Raw genomic sequence first — 20,180 nt, 5'->3', positions numbered from 1 at the left:
AATTGTCACACAAAATAAATGTAAACACCACCTAAAAAATTGTATCAAAACATTTTATCGGATAAAAAACAATATTGTGTCGTTCAATCAGACAATGCAAATGCAAAGTTTGTTCTGTCAAAGGCTAGAAAAGAGTTTAATTTGGTGTTGCTCTGATGACAAAGTTGATTTAAACGTGATACACTTGTCAAAATATTGTTAACATAACTTTGGCCCAAATAAAAATGACTATCTGCACATGCAAAAAAAATTAATAGTTTCTGTCCTTTAATGTGTTACAACACCTAGGTAGGATTTTTCTTTGTATAAAGTCAGAAATAAGTGTTAGTTTAAAAATGAATATTAATTAAAATGATGATAAAAAAAATGTTGAGTCCACAATCCACAAAAAAAAACCTCGTGTGAATCACTATTGTGGTGCAATCGATAAATTTAATGTACAGTTTATTTTAACATGTTAAAGTATATAAACAATTTCAGCCTAAATTTAAAAGGTTTTCCAGAAGATATAAAAGATCATCATATAGTATAGGCCAAAGTATTAGTTTGTATAATGGTATCAATTTTGGTTTTGCTGAATAAGAATACTCACCATAATCCAACATTCAAGTTTTGACATCTCATACAAGAACCTCATGAAAAAAATGTTTTGGAAAATTTTAGTTGATAATCCAACACACTGCCAAGATTGTGTTGGACTTGCAATTTGGTTTTCTCATAAATTAAGTCACATATGGTCGAGTTTCACCTTCACATCAAATGTCTGTTGTGTTGAACGTAGGGTTTGTCACACCATTACTGTGATTGTGTTCATTTTTTTTGGGGCCCCATTGAGCCAAAGCCATACCCAGTGGTTCAGTGTATCCGGGGGGGCTGCCATCCTCCTCTTCTTCTTCTTCCTCTTCCTGGATTTTGTGCTGATAAGGAGCAGATGTAGGTAGGATTAAGCCTCTACATTGCTAAACATACACAAATGTGTTGCTTACCATAGTGGCTTTTCCATCCTTCTCAAAGGAGTCGGCATCATCACTGTAAGTCAGGGAGTCAAGGCTGCCAAATGACAGAGGAAATGACATGCTACATTCATTCATTTTTCATTTCATTCAAATGTGTGGAAACAATCTTCAGTTTACCTGACTTTGTCAACATCTGAACTGTCTCCATTTAGGTCCAAATCCATAGCTGCGTCAATGTTAAGGTTGAGAACAGGATTTGCCCTAACAGTATAAAATGAGGGGTCAAGAATAAGGCAATACTATTGACCATTTGCTGATCATAGCTGAGAAAGAATAATGGGATTGTCTTCTAACCCTTCCATGGTGTACTTGTTGGTCCCTGGCACCACTGGGCCACTTTTCAGATTGTCAGATGCCAGCATGTTTGCAGAATTCATGGCGTGCGCGGCTTTCAGCTTTCTCCCATAACTGGAGTGTGAAGAAGGTTGAACAAGTTGAAGACTACTACTGGCTGCTCAATAGTTAATTTAATATATCCATTTAGTCTTTCAAAGTACTTACTTTTGGCGAGTGCAAACCAGTGAAGTGATGAGGATAACAAGTACAATGAGCAGACCTGCCACGACACCATACAGAATAAATTTTACAGTGTCTGACTCTGGTTTTTCCTCATAAGGGCCATCCTGAAACAAAGTAGAGAATTCTCACTTTAGTTGAGGGTAATCAATGAGATGCATTATTCTCTCGTTTATTCCAAAAACATGCATTTGGAACCATGAAGTAAACCTACAGGGAAGCAAGTTTTTTTTTTAATTTTTTTATAAATGAATTCTGTTTCTTTTCCCCTAGGAAAAATACTAATTTAGGATGAATTATAATTGAAATTTTGCAGTGTTTTTGTTTCAAGGGACATTCAACAGCTAAAAAATATAACAACATATGATTTGCTTTGAATTATTTGGTGATTTTGGAGAGTTAAACTGACTTTTTATTAATCATTTTGAACATGTATGAATAGGTCAAACACTAAAAATATGTGTTTTTCTTAACAATTTGAATCTAAATAACTATTTAAGAAAGGTAAAGGGAATTTTGATTCATCAAATTTGTGCACTTTTTTTTTAAATCATTCTTTTTTTTCTTCTTATCATCACTTTATCGGGCTCACACTGCCATCTCTTGGCTTAGACATGTGATGGCATGTTCCAATCTTTCAACATTTGCAGGACAAGCTGAATAAAATGTATTTAAATACACACAACAAAATGTTGGCCTCATTAACTCAACCTGAAAAATTCAAGGAAAGTTAAGCAAATGTAATACTTACAACGTACAAGAGGCCTAACTGTTCCAGCACTGCAAAATGCTGAGCAACAGACACCATCTCCTTCACTTCTATTGACGTGAGTGCAGTCCCATTGGAAAAGAGAAAATATGTCACCATCATTGTGCGAATTGAAGCCCTGTAAAAATAAGATTAGTGATGATAATACAGCACATGCTTGAATAAACTAGATTAATTTTACAGTCCACTTACGTATTAAAAAAATAATAAAAAAATTGGACAATACTTCACCTGGTTTGTTCAGAGGTGTCTTCCTTTATGGAAACAATTTGAACCAGCGCTTTGGTGGCAGATGTAAGTTCCCTGAAATATAGGAAAGAAATATGTAAGCCTAATTTAAAACAAATTGACAAAGGTTCTCAGCCATAGTTGATTCAGATTTAAATGTCGATAGTTCATGCTATGTTGCCCCTTTTTGTTTAGCAATCTTAAAGTACATTGTTCATCTTCACACACCTGATGATGGCAGGCTTATTTGCTTCCACCTCAGCTGGGGGTTTAGTGAATTGAAGTCCAACTCTGTAAGATTCGTCAACTGAAAAAATCTGTGGTGTCAAAAAAAAAGGTGTTTAGTCAAGATACCTTCTGATTGATTTAAATACAGGGGTGTCAAACTGTCATAAAAGCCAATCATGTGTATCAATGTCAGCTTTATATAGTCATGTCAATTGCATAAATATGTATATGGATTGTTCACTGTAACAAACCCTCTGAAGGATGCAACCAATGTGAGTTTGATGCCCCTGTCTTAGATTCAAGACCCAGTGACTGACCTCAAGAGTAGTGTTAGTGGAAAGGCCTCCAGTATCAGTTGCAGTCACCGTTAGTAAATATTTCCCTTTCAGTGTGACATCAAGTCCTTCTGTGTTTCTGGATTCAGGATAAACCAAAAGTCAGTCAAATATGTGAGAAGATTTTCCACAGTATTGCAGAAAATCCTATGTGTTTCAACTCACTGAATAATCCCAACGTAAATATCCTTTTGCTGAGTGGTAACAACTTCAAAAAGCATCAGCCTGTCACTTGTTTGATTGAAGATGTCCTCAAATTTCACGTCGCTTACTTTAAAGTCGAGCTGCGCGTTAATTCCTGTGTCACGATCCGTTGCCTGAGAACAGCAAATGGTTGTGTGACGTCTATTGCCGTCAATGGTATTCAAAAAATATATATATAACTTGTATTCTTTTATTAAGAGCCACAGCAGCTACTATTTGAATATTATTCATGTACAGTAGTTTGGCTTGCATTGAATGAGATAACTGGGAAAGTCTTCCATGGCAGTTAATGTGTTAAATAACTTCTTATAAACAGTATACTTTCATTCATACTCACAGTGACTCTAGCAACTGAGGTCCCCTTGCTTGCAGTCTCTGATACCACAACTGAAAAAGGAAGACATTACTTTAAGTAAAGTTTTTGAATCAAGAAGATTACTAGGTTAAAATAAGTATTCATTTTATGTGCAGTCACTCATTCATTTTCAACATTACTTATCCTTGTTAAGTGTGCAAAGATGGACTACTACATTGATTCTTTTCCGTCCATGCCTTGTGTCTATTTACAAACAAAATGTATGTCAAAGTTATCAAGGCTGATAACCAAAAAAAGAGGGATCACTCACCTTGGACATAAGAATCTGAGATGAAGTGTGGGGCATTGTCATTGATGTCTTCAATGTTGATCTCCATTTGTCCTAAATGCAGAATGGCGTTAAGATTTGGTAAGTAAATTTAACTTCACATATCTTGATGGTGTAAATGCCTATCCATACACCACAAAATTAAAAAAAAAAATTGAACAATGATATCTTCAAAGTTCTCATACGCATAGATTTCAAGTGAGCAGACCTGCAACCAGGCTGTAGTTCTCCCCTTTCTCGGTGTAAATGTCAATCACGTGAGCCTCCATCAGCGCCTGGTGACAAAGCTCATAATCCACAACGGTTTCTGGGTTGACCACTATGTCACCTGTCGGCTCTAAAAGGAACCAGTCACAAGGTGAGGTAGAACCATTGCATATACATTTCAGGGATTCAAACTCATAGATCAGTGAGTGGTTTCCATCTTTATCCCACGCCTCAAATCTCCCAATAGGCTCAGTCAATGTTGTGTTTTCCTTCACTTTCACTGGTTTGGAAGGTAAGAACTCAGGCCTTTCATCGTTGACATCCAACACGTCCACCACCACCGCTACTACAGCTTTTTTCTGTCCCACATCGGTAGCTTCTACTTGCAACGTGTATTTCTTCCGATCGCTTTCATAGTCCAGATCAACACCCAGATCCACGGTGATGTTTCCCATATAAATCTGCTCTTCTGCTGTTGTGAGGATGGCGAAACTGTCGAAACTTCCAGCGATGATTCGAATAGATAGTCGATGAAAGTCTATTGTTTGGTCTAAATCTTCAGCCAGGACGGTCCCCACATATGCACCTGGTTGAAGTATTTTTTTTTTCCTATTTAGAATTTGCTTGTATAAACAAATTCAAATTTATTGACAAATACTGACCTACGTCTCCTTCTCGGACACTGAATTTGTATGAAGAGTTTTTAAATGCTGGTGTGTTGTCATTGATATCCTGAAGCGCATGGAAAGAAATACCAAAATTAGGAGTTTCAGTATTACACAGCATTCAAACTCAATGTGCTGTACTCATACCTGTACATTGATGACGACTGGGACCATAGTAGACAAGGGAGGCGTACCCTTATCTGTAGCTGTGACATTAAGCTCAATTCTCCCTTTCAACTCAGGATTCAAAGCCTCACGATCCAGTTCAACCTGGTTTCTCAACACTCCAGTGTTGGGTTCCATGATGAAGTAACTGCTGTACTCGCTTGGTATTAAGCCAAAGACAATTTGACTGTTTAATGTACCTGGCTCATCTGCATCAGTCGCCTAATCAATGTGGAGAAAAATAGACAGATTGTGAATGCTAGAATGCTTTTTTTTTTCTCAAACAAAAGGAATCCCTGTTAAAGAAAGTCATTTACTTCTATTTGAAGTTCAAGCTCTGAACCCTCGTCAACAAATGCCTGATAAAAATCTTTGTTAATAACTGGAGGCTGGTCATTAATATCTGTCACTGTGATTTCTAGCAAAGCGTTGGCCGGCTTGCCATCCGAATCTTTGGCCTGGAGAGTGGCAGAGAACAAAGATCTGACTTCACGATCCACCAGCGTTTTGTTTTGCACTGTTATCACACCCGTTCGTTCCCCCACATCAAAATAAGCCCGTCTGTAAACAAAAATAACATGTGGTCAGTGATTTGTCAAGGGAAAACTTGTCCTTTGTTCTGATAACAGATGGTTAATCAAGCGTACATGCTTTCTGGGAGAAGCTGGTAGGTAATGTTGTCTTTGTCCATTGTGTCAAGGTCTTCTGCCTGCAAATAAAAAGACATATTTTATGTTCATCTTCTAACTATAATGTAGAATACTGTCCAACTTTCATAAAGATTCCAAATGCAAAATATACAGTTTCAAGTGCTTACAATGATAGTAGCCACCACAGATCCAACATCAGAGTGCTCCGGCACTTTCAAATCTGGATATGTATCCTTTGGGAATGTGGGACTGTTGTCATTGATGTCTTCTAACATAATAGTAACCGTAGCAGTGGAGACAAAGCTGTCTTCGTCTGCATCGGTGGCAATCACCTGTGTCGTGACACAATTAACACAAAACCGGAAAGTTAATTCATATCACAATGCATTCATTTGTGAGCACACAAGGTTTAGGTTTAACTGGATTTGTTTGTACGACGTTTGGTTGTAGTTACTTTTTTATCAATGGGTTGCAGGTCAAATAAATATCAAGTCAAATTGCTCTAATGCCGTTATCTTTTTTTGTAGTCTTCTTACCTCGACAACCATTTGGTGCGTTTTTTCATAATCCAGTTCTTGTGGCTCTTTAACGACAAGTTGTACGACGCTGTCAGATATGGTGAATTTTGGCTCAACAGAAAACACAGCCTTGTCAGCTCCACCCAAGGTTAGTTGAGTATTCTTCCTCTAAGAGAGGACAAACAAATTCTTGTTTGACCATCATATAATCTTTGAATGATACTATATGTCTTGAAGAAAGTTGTTACCTTATCTGCATCCTTGACCATCATGTTAAGGGGCACAAATCCCAGAGAGTGCTCGGCTATATTTACACTAAATTGACTTTCTTTATTACATGTTTCCATTTCGCCTGAGCCTTCACACTTGAAGAACTCTGGTTTGTTGTCGTTGATATCAATGATGTTGATTAGTACTGAAGCTGTAGTGCTGGCGTGTACTCCGTGGATGTTTAGCTTTGACTCAGTGGCCTAAAGTCGTTAAGCATGTGCACATATCATTTAATGGATTATGTACAATTTATCATGCAAATTCATTGGTTATTTGACTAAGAAATGCAACATTTTATACCTTGACAGTCATGGTAACGGTATCACCAATTTCTTCTCTGTCAATTGCCGCCGCGACAGAAATAATGCCACTATCGCTCGCGATTCGAAAGAGGCTATCTTCTGAGGAATCTGTCAATTATTTAAGGGTATCGGACATATGAATACTACCTCAATTGCTTTCATTGATAGCATAAGATGACACTTTTGAAACCTCACCTTCAATGCTGTAGATTATCTTGTCATTGATTTCAGTATCTTGATCTATGGCTGTCACTGTAAAAACTGAATGATCCTATAAATTTAAAAAAAAATCTGATTAGAATTTGAAATATCCTTTAACAAAAACAACACGTGTGATTAGCAGGAACTCACAAATTTTGAATTTTCCTCAACACTCGCAACATAGGGAAGGCTCAAGAACTTGGGGTCGAGATCCGGGACATCCAAAACAGTAATAAAGTAATATACAAAGCTTGAGTGATAATTAATCTCATCATAGAAACATTTGCCACCACCATCCTGCAAAGAGAATTGTAGAAAATAATGCAAAAACAAAGTAGTAGCAAACCCAATGCTACTATCTCTATGCTCCCCTCAAAGTTAAATAATTCTATTATTAGAAAGGAAACATAATGGTCAGTTTTCTGCCCCAAGGGACAAAAAACCTAAAAAAAATTACAAATAAATACATGATATTAAAACTCACGGTTGCATTAATCTTCAGTCGATAATAGTTGCTCAGTCCAGTGTAATTTAGCTGACCGGCCAATGTGACAAGACCGCTTGTTTTTCCAATACTGAACAGATTTAGCCCATGAATTGGGCTGGCCTGGAAATTAAAGTGTAATTCACTTAAATATGTGGAAAAGTCTAGAATAATATTGTAGAGAAAGAATAGAAATGATACTTACATCAGAAATATAGTAACTAATCTGACCACCTTGTAAAATGTCGTCATCAGTAGCCTTTACTTGGAAGAGACTTTTCCCTATTTCATGATTCTAAAAAAGAGGAGAAAATATGGGGAAATATACATTTCATTAGTATGAGTAATACATTTATTAGTGGTTTCTATTATAATGACTGGTGAACATAATTTTCTGCAGTTGTAACAATGTATTAAGAGAAAAACATAATTGACAAACCTCATTCACACGAATGTCAAAATTGGATCCTTGAAAAATGGGTCTGTTATCGTTGGCTTCCTTTAAAAATATGGTTATATTTTTCACCGTCTGAAACGGAGTACTCCATTAATGTGGTGCAAGACTGTTTCAATTCAATTTCTTTGCATAACAGCAAATAAATGTATACAAATTGTCATCATATTGACTCACAGCCTTGTTACCGTCTGAAACTGAAACTTCAAGATTAAATACATCTTGTGCCTGGGAAATAAATGGAAAATTCATTATTTCCTAGAATTCTAGTTCATTTGGTTTTTGATTATTCTGATTTTTGAAAATGAACTCCATACCTCTCTGTCTAGCGTCCTGGCAACCTTTACATTTCCAGTCATTTTGTCAACACTGAAGTATTGAGCATTTTGGCCAAGAAGTGAATATGTCAGTACATCATTTTCTTTATCTGTTGCATTTATTTTGAAAGCAAATTCACCTGTGGAGATTTTATAGAGTTGATAGGTAGTAATGCATTTATTTGGAAACATGAACCAAAAGTAAGCAGACTCACCAATGGGCGTATCTTCACAGAGAGAGGCAGATACGCTGCTTATTGAAGGACTGGTGTTTGCTTTAAAAAAAAAAAACATGAGATTGAATTTGTATATTGTGACTTAAGTGTACTGAAGATTTCTCATGATAAGTTATTAACCCAATACATACCATTAATCAGGCCAAAGACACACAACAGTAAGAAACCTCCCGAGAGCCACTCCATGGCTGTGAACATAACAGATAAAGAAATACATAAAGTTCCTGTAAAGTCATTGAGATTAGTTTGTAAATACTATATATACATGTTTGAAGATGTGACCTTGATCATTTTTACATGCATACATTCAAAAGTATTATTTCATCCATCATATCACATTTAATTTTAAAAAGTTCCAAGCAGACTTACCTAGCGACAGGCAAAAGGCTTTGTCCTGGCAGAAATGTTATGAAGAGACCTTTGTCTCTCGTTCCCCACCTAGTGATAATCGTCACTATAAATATAAATGATTAACATCTACCAGTCATATACGTCAGCTGTCTACCTTACAAAAAAAAAACGATGGCAATATAAAACATTAAAATGTGTTTTATGTGGGAAAAAAATCATGGAAGGACAGCATGGCAAAGTTCCATAGTGTGCCCTCCTCCCTCTGCCCACAACAAAAAGGCTGGTCAAATTCAATGGGAACTTGGTCTATTACATTGTGTCTCGTCATTTAGGCGTTCCGGTGAAGCACTTGTCAGTAGACCTCCCTAATGAGCTGAAAAAGCCCACCAACTACACTCCATCCTTCACTCAAGCTTCCCCCAATTAAACTGCTTCATACAAACAGTATTTACAGATATACACTAGATTCTTTCACAAGCCACCATCTTTGTCCCGAAGCAAAAGCACAGCAATAACACCTTTCTATGACAATGTATTGTTTCAAAATTCCCAGATCAGATTTTGTGTTTGTGTATGAAATGTGCATTGAGTTTAAAAAAAAGAAAAGATTAATTGGTTCCAAAAAAAAAACACAAAGCAGTGTCTCATTATAAGAGTACATTTAATGAAAGTTCAGTAATTCCATTATTCATGACTTGTATATCTATTTTTAATGGAAATTATAGTATAATTACTATCAATACCACCATTCTTTTGTTTTTGTGTCATTTCCAATTAGTAAAACTTGTAAAAACAGAGATTTACACAAACTATGTTACAGTGAACAATATGATACATTCACCTGTTTATGGTTCCATGGATACATCTGATTAAGCATAATATAAGACAAAACAGCATCATTTATGACGTGTTTGTGTAATAAAAATTATGGATGGCTGGCATTCTATATTCGTCACATAGTCTTATCCAATAGACTTTGGTTTATAACTTATAATTGTGTCCACATAACTGACACACCCATTAAAGCAAAAGAACAACTACAGAAGACTACATTGAAAGCTGTGATGGTAATAAAGTACAGCATTATTTCTTCCTACTTTGAAGCCTTATTATACACAGTAATGTTTTGTTCAATTATATTTGGCAGGCTTGATAACACATTTTTGTGACTCAACTAATACATCTGTCCACTTAAATGTGACATCAAGAGGCAACCTGAATATTCTATTATTCAACTAATGTGTTCATTTAAATTGAAATCAGGATGTCCCCCTCACTGCAAAATACACGTGGAGAACACTAAACAGTATGTCCTAAAATGGCATGTAAAATGGGTTTATATGTGAAATGAATTTGAAAACCTTACCTTATATAAATGAAAAAAATATATTTAAGAAAAAAAAGAAAAAAATACACCTATGAACCGGTTACTTGTAATTATTTCAACTATAAAATCTGACTTATAAGTTGAGGCATGAAAATGAGCATGTGATCATCATCTGCTGCCATTGACGGCAATAGATGTCCAATCCATTTTGACTGTGATTGCACATTTATCGTCAAGATGATTTAGTTTTCTTCAAAATTGACAATGTTGACATAGGTTATATGTAAATGAATCTTATTGCATTAATTGTAGCCAATGAGTTAAAATAATAAACATAAATTAAAAATAATGATACTTCAACATTTGAACAACTATGATTATGTGATCATTCGTATCTAGGAACACATTTTAATGACTTAACATGCATGACATCATATCTTAAATAGGTTAACGAATAGTTAAAGGAAGGAAGTGCAGGAAGAAGACAACCGTGGGCTGGACTACCGGACTACGACTGCCAAAAAAGAGAAAATGGCGTGTGCAGAATGAACACTGGGCGTCGCAAAGACATTAAGTCGCATGGTAATGCAGACGCAACTCTCCTACGAGATGTCAGCCGTCATTTTTGATCTAAAGCGCCTTGTTTTTCTTGATAGCAGTGGTGGAAATCACGGGATGTTCACCTCGGGGACGTGTGACCAAAGGATACAGCTCGTGACGGATTCACGGACGAGATGTGAAAGTAGCAAGGGACATATCAGCGATCGGATGTTTGCACATTAACAATCAGGTAATTGGGCGTTCCGCCAAAGGGAGGGCGTGGAGTGATCGATTCAATGATTGATGTTGAGGATGGAAATTAAGACGTGTTGTTATCATGGCGATCGCCGCTCACCGCTCATTGGGCTCAGCCTCCACTGCCCCTCCTTGTTTTTTTTTTTCAGCGTGATGTTGTCATGTTTACGCGAGGAGCGAAAAGCGCTCCTGCTGTCATCTGCTGTGTTTTGAACTTGACTTGCGTTATGATTGACGGCTCGGTTGTTAACAATGGTTCTTAACCTAAGACTCATCCACTCATGTCTATTCACAACATCATGCCCTGCTTGAACAAAACTGGCTGCAGATGATTGTGTGACATTGTTTGGTCAATCAATGCTGCTGGGAATTCATATACGTGTCTGGAATTTGGAAATTAATCTTTTTTTTTTATTATCTTACATTCAAGTAGGGTTCGAAGAATGCCCCCATGAAACTAGCGGGTTTCGGTAGCTCCATCAAGGTGAATAACCACTTGGAGAGACTATAAAATTACATCAAATACAAGAATATACTCACACTTGACCTTTGTAGTTTAAAGCACTTTCTTCAAATGTTTCATGATTTCTTTTACGGGACATTTTAACTGCATAACAGTTCACAGTATATATAGCGTTTCCACGTCACATGACTATCGTACAACCTACTGTGTGTATACACGACTTAAATAACGTGACGCGCTTGTGACAAGTAAGTTTACTTTCCCTAAAAACTTTGGTTGTTCAAATATTCCACTGCCAAAATTAACAGTTGTGGTTGATCTATTTGGCTTTTCTCGATCATATTTTGTTTGCGAATATAAATGTTTTGTTGCTACGTCGCAGCCATCGCTGTCTGGACGTCTGCTGTCTGTGTTTTCTGCACTCTGATTGGTCAATCCAAAGCGGAGGCGTGGCTTCTCCATAACAATGCAGTTTCGGGAGCGTGCACGCTGCAATGATCTTTTTCTGTATTTGACGATCCAAAACGGACTTTTATGTCTATCATCTCTTTGAAGGATATTTAAAAGGGTGTTTTTTCCAATACTTCCTGGAGAGACGCAGTCATTGCGAAGCCAAAAGAGAGCGGAAGAAAAGCGATCTCAGGTTAGCCAGCAGAACTGTTGACCACTTTTTGGATATATAATCATAGGCAAGAAATAGTTTTGGACTAAAACGAGGTTGCATCAAGGGACAAATGTCGTTTTGAGCCTATCATAAACACGGATAAGCGGACGCGATTTGACATTTTGGAAGCTGGAACACCTGCTCATCGCAAACTAGCCCGAAAAGTAAGATCTCAAGCTGCATCGACTCGTGTTACGATTGTGTTGACCGCGTGTTGTTGTGTTTATTCTGTGCGTCTCGTTTGTAAGAACTTCGTTCTGGGTTTGAGCCCAAAAGTCCCGAAATTGCGCGTATGCTCGCCATCTGTCCTTGCAAAAACCCAATGGACAAAGCGTTAGCCTAGCATCGCTATGGAGCTAGCTCTGCTCTCCTTCAACAGGGGACGTTGACTTATCTCCAGTACAAAGCGGATTGCGGCTGTTGTTATCGTCCCTTTTGCGCAGTTTTGTGCACAGCTTCGTGCGATGCACCGAAAAAGCAGCGAAGCAAGCCAAGATGGTTGAAAAGAAGAGTCCGAGCGCGGCTAGAGCTTTTGTTGTTGCTTTGTCTCGCGAGCACATGGCTTGCCATTATTTTTGTTCAGGCGCGTTACAGCGACTCCTATCGATTTATAATAGGGCCGCAGGACGCACGTTTTCTACTTTGATCACCAAGCACATATAAATGATTTTTTTTTATTACATTAAAGTAAAAAAAAAAAACTAATCTTCTTACATCTGCTATGTTTAAAAGAACAGGACATTCCATATGCTTTGAAAAATCAAAGTCCATTTGGTATATCTGAAGTTGCCTTTTTAGAAAAAAAAATGGCTCAAACTGAAAGAGTTAAAGTGTCTCTGGAGTTTATTTTATGTTTTGCATTGTCTATTTTCAGAGTTAAGACAATCGGAGGCAACACACAGGTGCCTCCTCCCTCCACTGTGCAATTTCCTTTTCTACAGAGTGACTCGTCTGCACGACGTCACCAATGCGACCATGGGAAGTAGCAGTAAATAGGCTGCCCCCAACAGCCCCCTTGAATCCAAGGAGGTTCCTTGGAGAGCCCTGTAACGTCCCTGTGCATCTCAGGAGAAGGTAAAATTCATTACTGTACTTTCAATGCTCTTGAAATTTGAATCCTGTGTGTGTGTGTGGAATATCACAAAGCATTGTTTATTACCTGCCAGCCCACCAGTGAGACGCCAGTGGGGTCTCCGAGACAGGCCCGTGCTGCACACTTCTCTGGTCCAGGATGAGAATCTCCACCATCTGCTTTTCGCTCATCACCACCAACAGGTTCCTTTAGATGAATCCAGACGATATAGCCACACCAGCACACCACCACGCATGCTTCACCCTGCGGCCCACCTGCCCCAGCAGAACGCCATCATGGTGGATCTACATGAGCAGGTAACAAATTATCATTTGTTTGTGTAGAAGACATTTTTTTAAGAACAAAAACAAATACATATGTTTTATTTAATAGGAGTTGAACAACATATTTTATAAAGTCGAGTTTGTTTGTAATGTGGGGCAAATATTTACCATTGTGCTTGCTTCTTTCTAATTTCAGATGCCCCAGGGATCTGTTCCAATATCATACACTGTCACGACGGTGACGACACATGGATTTCCCATCCACACTGGGCAGCCTTTACCAGCGTGCAACACTCAGCAGCTCCCAGCATGCTCGGTAATGTTCAGCGGACAGCTCTCTCTGCTCTGCTGCCTTCCTCCTCCTGTGAGTTTGAAAGTGGGAAAAGCCCAAATGTCAGTGGCGTTCATATAGCCTGTGCAACAACAACAAAAAAGCGTGCAGTTAAAGCTACAGTGTGTGCGTGTATGTCTGTGTGAGTTACGAACAACAGAGTTGACTATTTTTTTTCCCTGTGTTTGATGTGGCCCGAACATGCCTGGTGTTGTGGCAACACTGCCAGCACTTTGGTTTTATGTAATATCTCACGTCGCATTTGTTTATCACGTGCTTTTAACTCGAGTGCAATGTGAAGTATTGTGAACTGTTAGCTTAACGCACGGGTGTACAAACTATTCTACAAAGGGCTGCAGTGGGTGAAGGTTTTTGTTCCAACTGGGACTGTTTACCCAATGAAATCCTCTATTCTTACCTAAAGCATGCTTTAATATGCCCCCCCCCCCCCAACCAGGTGAAAATGAAAAAGAATATTGCATAAAGTGGCTCTCTTCCTGTGCTTTTTGTCTCTTGTCAGCTCATTCAGGCATGTACCATGCAGCATCTGCCGGTGTCTTACCAAGCCTTCCCGCCCCTGATATCCAGCGAACATTTTGTATTGCACCCTACCCCATCTGTACCACCCCACCAGCCGCCGCACCTTACTCCTCTGAGCCAGTTTGTCCCTTTACAGCCTCAGCACCCACGCATGGTGAGTAATTGTTGGCACTTCCAAACCAGCACAAACACAAATAGTGGTCTTTTTTGAAACTCTTGTTTTTTTTTCTTAGCCTCTACAGAGGGTAGAAAATGAAGTTGATCTAAGAGGGGACCAGCACCCATTAGGAAGCTTCACCTACCCTCCATCACATCACCCACCAGCGCTGCCTCCTTCTCTGCCCATACAGTATCTTCCTCAAGAGCCTCTGCATCAGGAGCTTCCTTTCGGAGTGGTAGGAAAGAGCAAATATATTTTCATCTCAAAACATTTCAGACGTTTCACATGAATCTCCGTACTGGGTTTTTCCCTCCAGCCATATCCCCACATGCTGCCCCGACGAGCAAGTGGGCAGAGATACCGGCTACAGCAGCCTCTCCCTCCTCCCCCACCTCCTCCATCCTACTACCCAGGCTTTCTCCCGTACTTCCTGTAAGTACACAGTGTGGGGGATGCTCACTTACTTAGATGTGCACCGATGAATTTTCACCCCTACTGTATGGACCAAAAGTTACACTTTTTTTCTTAATCTGGCTATGACTGTGACTTTTCTTTGTTATCTTTATTCATTGGAGTTAGATGAAGAGAATGGCAAACTAATTTACTTATCTTAACTCTTCATCTGTTGTGTTAACAGAAGCCCGATTTAGCATTTTAACTTGGATTACAGTACTTTGTAAACCCCCCAAAATGTAATTTATACTGCAGTGTGGCCGTTTTGATTTTGTTTTTTTTTCTCTCAAAAAATACAATACTTGTGTCAGTGGCGAATGCTCTTACCAGGATTGCAATTCATTGTCTTTCTCTCTTTGTTTGTCCAGTTCAATGCTTCCTGTGCCTCCGACATCAGTGGGCCCAGCCATCAGTCTTGACCTTGATGTGGATGATGTGGAAATGGAAAACTATGAGGTTCGTTTAGAGCATGACAGCACTAGTCAATGCAGTTTTGGCTAAGAAACAATACACTGGAAAAGCACATGGCAAATGACAAAATATATGTATGCATGCATATGTATATATTTCTATGAATACATATACAGTAACTCTAGAAATGTAACCATTGGCCGTTACAAGTAAATTTTTCACAATATGTAGGTTGAGTTAATCCTCTTTTTTTGTTTGTTTTTCTCCCACAGGCTTTATTGAATTTGGCGGAGAGACTGGGAGAAGCAAAACCACGTGGGCTCACCAAGGCCGATATTGAGCAACTTCCATCTTATAGGTTCAGCTCAGAAAATCATCTATCGGAGCAAACGCTGTAAGCCTTCTTTTCTACCATCATTGTACTTTGTATTCAATGTGTAATATTCTGCTGCACTAGATGGTGCAAAATCATTATTCCCACTGATCATCGCCCAAACAGTGAACATAACCGTTAACTTATTTATTACATTGGGCTGTATGCAGTACTGGCTGACTAATGTATTGGTCAACCTTTATAAGAAAGATGATCAGCCAAAGAGTGAATTTAAGACGTATTCTGCTTAACGTGGGATGTGTATTTTTAATGGAGGAGGAAACAACTGGCGATCGCTAGTTTTGAACAATAGCATTGTGTTAAAAATATAAAAAAATTCAAGTGTGTGGATAACCCTACTTGTTATTTCTTTCCTCAGGTGTGTTGTGTGCTTTAGCGACTTTGAGTGTAGGCAGCTACTTCGGGTGTTACCCTGCAACCACGAATTCCACGCCAAATGCGTAGATAAATGGTTAAAGGTAAGTCCCCTCGAATCCTTTGCATATCAACACACATGGGGTTCGCGCTTGACCCTCTTTTCCCTCAACCCACAGACCAACCGCACTTGCCCAATCTGCCGAGCCGACGCATCGGACGTTCACCGAGAAGCGGAGTGAGAGCTCGCTCGAGTTGGAAGAGAAAAAAAAAAGTTAGTCCTTAAGATGTGGACACCCGCCACTAACTAACTACAGCTAACAACCCACTTCCTAAATAATAAGCGGTTCCCAGAGCCCGTCACACCTCTGCTGTACTTCATTTATCCCGAGTCTTGTGAACAAAAAACAAAACAAAAAAACAGCAAACCCTGCTGCGGATTGACCGGAGTGCCGGAATCAGCGGCCGCGTTTATTTCTGGCCTCTCTCTCTGCTCCCTGGTGGCGTATTCCAAAGAGTTTCCCCCTTCCGTGCGCATTATTTGCTGCTTTTGTTTACACAGGGTCGGCGGCGTTCACCAGGTCAGGAACCTAAAAAAGCTGGACACAATGGCGCACTGAAGCGCCATAGATGCATGTTAGTGTTTGGCTAAATAGACTCGTCCACGTATCCGTTTCTGCAATACTCGATCATTTCCACAGACGAGCGACGCCAATCCGCCACGGCACCCTGGAACAGCTCGCATAACTGCACAAAAGCGCGCGTTGATCCTGTTCACAGAGCCAATGTATTGTGTAACCACTGGATACAGGGCGGCATGCTCGGATTTGCATGAACTGTTGATTCCGACTAGCAATATTTAAAACTTAAGCGTAACCACCAAAATGATTCAACCTTGGCCGCTGACGGCGACAAGGGGGGGCGGGGCGTTGCATCCGTTTTGATCGTTAGGGTACGAATGAACGAAAGTTCGACGTGTATCCCCGTCAGCGGTGGTGAATTAAGTTAAGAGGGAAAAAAATTGTAAAAAAACGGCTTGCTTACGGGAGAAGACGACGTCGTCCTGCGCAGATAGCAATACGTGCATAGGGGCGACTTTTGAATGGACTTGTTTACTCTTCCCGTACCGTTTGTTTTGTTTGTTTGTTTTTTTGTGAGCCAAATCCAATATATAAATATAGCCTTCTTTTTTCCACACGTTAGACCTGCCTTCTTACGATCTTGACAAGCACAAACCTATTAATAATCCTGATAAATACTGTCTCATTTTCACCATTTCTAAAAGGTTTATTTATTGCTTCGTAATCTTTAAAGAAAAAGAATTGAAGGAAAAGCGTTTTGGAGCACTAACAAATGTTTGTCTTTATATTACGGTAATGTGGTCATCCGCTTAATGGTGGTGTATAAGGTTAAAAAAAAAATTAAAAAAAGAAAAAATAGAACAATTGTATGTATAACTTGCGCGTGAATGCTTTTAGATTTGAAGACAGAAGAATGTCGTAGAAGTCACTGGTCGCACTGCGCAGCACGCCGTCCGTCTTGCACCGCAAATGTGACGGAATGTGTTCAGTAGTGTAGGAACGCTGTTGGACTTCTACTTTTTCCTGCTTGTGTTGACACGGACAAAAAAAAATTAGTAAGCACTAACAAGGCAGTTGTAAGCGTTGCTTTTTACGTGTAAAGGGATCTTGCCTTTTTCTTTACTTCAGTGTCTTAAGTGAATGTGAGTCTTTGACATGTGTGTGCCATTTTCAAAAGAGAGAGAGAAAAAAAAGAAGCCATTTAATGAGTTCTACCCACAGCTTGGAGAATTAATCTACGTGTACATATCTATTTGCAGGCTATATTGTATGTTTAAAAAAAAAAAAAACTCAGGGCCACTCGGTATATGAGGATTCAAGACAAGAAGAGTTTGTCAAATGGGAAGGATGATGCCATGAAACTCATATAGTATCGGAATTTATGTTTAGGTCATTTTCTTCTGACCGCAAATGATTTACTAATGTAAGCAATTATAATATCCTCTTGTATCTGAAATAGTACATTTAAAAACAAGGCATGTTTAAAAAAAAAAAATTAAAAATCTGAAAAAGAGGCAACATAAGTCATTTCTCAACCACTTTGACAATTTGCTGTGGTCCAACTTCTCAATGTGCGCAAAGTCCTACCTAATCACTCCAGAAGGTGTTTTGCATGATTAACAAAGAAAAGAAAAAAAAAGAATAATGACAAGAGCTAACGCGTAGAAAGCTTCACATCTGGTGGGAAAGCATTTATCGGTGCACAATATGCATGCTTGTCATCCAGTTCTAAATTGGCTTCTGGAAGGATTGGATTTTAACGCTCAGCTGATTACTGCCATGCATTGTACTGCACATATTTCTAATAGAACTGAATGACTACAAGATTTTATTGCGCTTTGTTTTGTTTATGGGAAAAAATGCTCTTGGTCTATCAATTACTTACATACGTTGTGTTACTGTTATTGCCCTAATGACTGAAAAGAACTTGCTCTGAGACTACTGTAGTTTTATCAAAAAGCCATAGTGACAAGGTGCTAGATGTTCTGCTTTAGCTACAAAAAAAAAAAAACTCACTCGCGTGAATGCAATAGTTTGTCATGGATCTCATGTATTCTTAAAGCATGTTATACTAATACCCCCGTGGAAATCATAATTATAGTTTTAAGGGTTTAAAAAAAAGTGTTGTCATACATATTCCAGTGTAGTACTGTATGTGCCACTGGCACTTGCTCTCAGTGTATCAATATCTTAAAATGTATTGTTCACATGTACTTCATGTTGATATTAGCGCTTATTGAATTGACATAATCCAGCTATCCCCACTAATTTAGAAGGGGCTGGGGGAACAATCTCCCACTGAAGCAGTTATGATAAAAGACAACACAGAATAGAGTCTTGTAGTCTTTCTGTTAACTTTCAATAATTTCACAGCTTGTCTGGTGCAAAAAAGTGTTCCAATAAGCAGCTACAAATTGTTTTGAATTTGTGATGATGGATTGCTTTGTAGATGCCGTTTATGGTTTACCAATGATTCTTTTTTTGCTGTGGTGGGATTGTGGTTTACTGTTCTTGCCCTCCCTAGTTGTTTAAGGGATCCTCAGCCCACCCACCAACAGAGCCACGGGCACGTGTTGTGTTAGGCGGATATATTTTGCTTTGGTACTTGCACATTTACAGTTACCTCATTTTTCCATGTTTGTATTGTGGGGGATAGGAGGAAGGAAACTAATATATGCATGTGTATATATATGTATATAGGTATATATATATATATATATATATATATATATATATATATATATATATATATATATATATATATATATATATATATATATATATATATATATATATATATATCTATATATATATCTATCTATATATCTATCTATATATATATATATCTATATATATATATATCTATATATATATATATATCTATATATATATATATCTATATATATATATATCTATATATATATATATCTATATATATATATATATCTATATATATATATATATCTATATATATATATATCTATATATATATATCTATATATATATATATATATATATATATATATATATATATATATATATATATATATATATATATATATATATATATATATATAGATATATATATATAGATATATATATATAGATATATATATATATAGATATATATATATATATATAGATATATATATATATAGATATATATATATGTATATCTATGTATATGTATATATATGTATATATATATGTATATCTATATATAGATATATATGCGCATGTATATATATGTATATATATGTATATCTATATATAGATATATATGCATATATATATATGTTTCCACACATATATAAATATATATGTTTCCACACATATATAAATATATATATTACATAGAGAAAATGGTTCTTGTTTTAATTCCCATTCCATTGGAATCATTGTTTGTAGCATTTAACATGAACTAGTATGTGTATTATATGCATCTGTATACTGTTTGAACTTTTTAAGATTTGTACTTTTTTTAAATGAAAGTTGCTAGTTATGCTTTACCAAGTAGTGCAATCATATTTTTTTTTAATTGTTGTGGCTGATTGGAGAAGGTTGTTCACTAATAAATGTATTATCTATACC

The 20,180-nt window shown here is 37.6% G+C and overlaps 2 protein-coding genes across 10 annotated transcripts; one reads left to right on the top strand and one right to left on the bottom strand.

Annotated features, from left to right (window-relative positions):
- Positions 1 to 91: 91 nt before the first annotated feature.
- cdhr2 (cadherin related family member 2) lies at positions 92 to 12,610 on the bottom strand. Of its 3 annotated transcripts, none has more exons than XM_077733658.1 (31): positions 10,771 to 12,610; positions 8,541 to 8,597; positions 8,389 to 8,448; positions 8,174 to 8,313; positions 8,034 to 8,084; positions 7,842 to 7,931; positions 7,608 to 7,697; positions 7,403 to 7,525; positions 7,069 to 7,215; positions 6,913 to 6,988; positions 6,716 to 6,825; positions 6,394 to 6,615; positions 6,164 to 6,313; positions 5,795 to 5,959; positions 5,625 to 5,686; positions 5,295 to 5,538; positions 4,960 to 5,199; positions 4,810 to 4,879; positions 4,149 to 4,733; positions 3,923 to 3,994; positions 3,634 to 3,683; positions 3,258 to 3,409; positions 3,075 to 3,171; positions 2,758 to 2,846; positions 2,533 to 2,604; positions 2,284 to 2,419; positions 1,518 to 1,639; positions 1,311 to 1,424; positions 1,134 to 1,217; positions 987 to 1,050; positions 92 to 917 (listed from the first exon to the last, which is right to left on the bottom strand). In XM_077733658.1, the coding sequence occupies exons 2-31, from the start codon at positions 8,593 to 8,595 to the stop codon at positions 756 to 758; spliced, it is 3,894 nt and encodes a 1,297-aa protein (XP_077589784.1). In that variant the 5' UTR covers positions 8,596 to 8,597; positions 10,771 to 12,610; the 3' UTR covers positions 92 to 755. The 3 variants fall into 3 exon arrangements, with proteins under 3 accessions (XP_077589784.1, XP_077589786.1, XP_077589785.1); XM_077733660.1 differs by having other exon boundaries at positions 11,423 to 12,610; XM_077733659.1 differs by lacking the exon at positions 10,771 to 12,610 and adding an exon at positions 8,779 to 9,022.
- On the top strand, positions 10,559 to 19,282 carry rnf44 (ring finger protein 44). Of its 7 annotated transcripts, none has more exons than XM_077733663.1 (12): positions 10,559 to 10,669; positions 10,744 to 10,877; positions 12,884 to 13,083; positions 13,176 to 13,398; positions 13,562 to 13,729; positions 14,217 to 14,390; positions 14,470 to 14,631; positions 14,713 to 14,828; positions 15,218 to 15,305; positions 15,533 to 15,654; positions 16,013 to 16,112; positions 16,188 to 19,282. In XM_077733663.1, exons 3-12 carry the CDS (start codon positions 12,977 to 12,979, stop codon positions 16,248 to 16,250), a joined length of 1,323 nt encoding a protein of 440 aa, XP_077589789.1. In that variant the 5' UTR covers positions 10,559 to 10,669; positions 10,744 to 10,877; positions 12,884 to 12,976; the 3' UTR covers positions 16,251 to 19,282. The 7 variants fall into 7 exon arrangements, with proteins under 7 accessions (XP_077589789.1, XP_077589792.1, XP_077589794.1 ...); XM_077733666.1 differs by having other exon boundaries at positions 10,561 to 10,669; positions 10,747 to 10,877; positions 12,951 to 13,083; XM_077733668.1 differs by having other exon boundaries at positions 10,561 to 10,669; positions 10,747 to 10,877; positions 13,562 to 13,681.
- The last annotated feature ends 898 nt before the right edge of the window (positions 19,283 to 20,180 follow it).

Source organism: Stigmatopora nigra, chromosome 14 (genome assembly GCF_051989575.1).
Source record: "Stigmatopora nigra isolate UIUO_SnigA chromosome 14, RoL_Snig_1.1, whole genome shotgun sequence".
NCBI classification, from domain to species: Eukaryota; Metazoa; Chordata; class Actinopteri; order Syngnathiformes; family Syngnathidae; genus Stigmatopora; species Stigmatopora nigra.
Note: the sequence above shows the minus strand (reverse complement) of the source record. Positions and strands in the feature narration are given on the sequence as shown.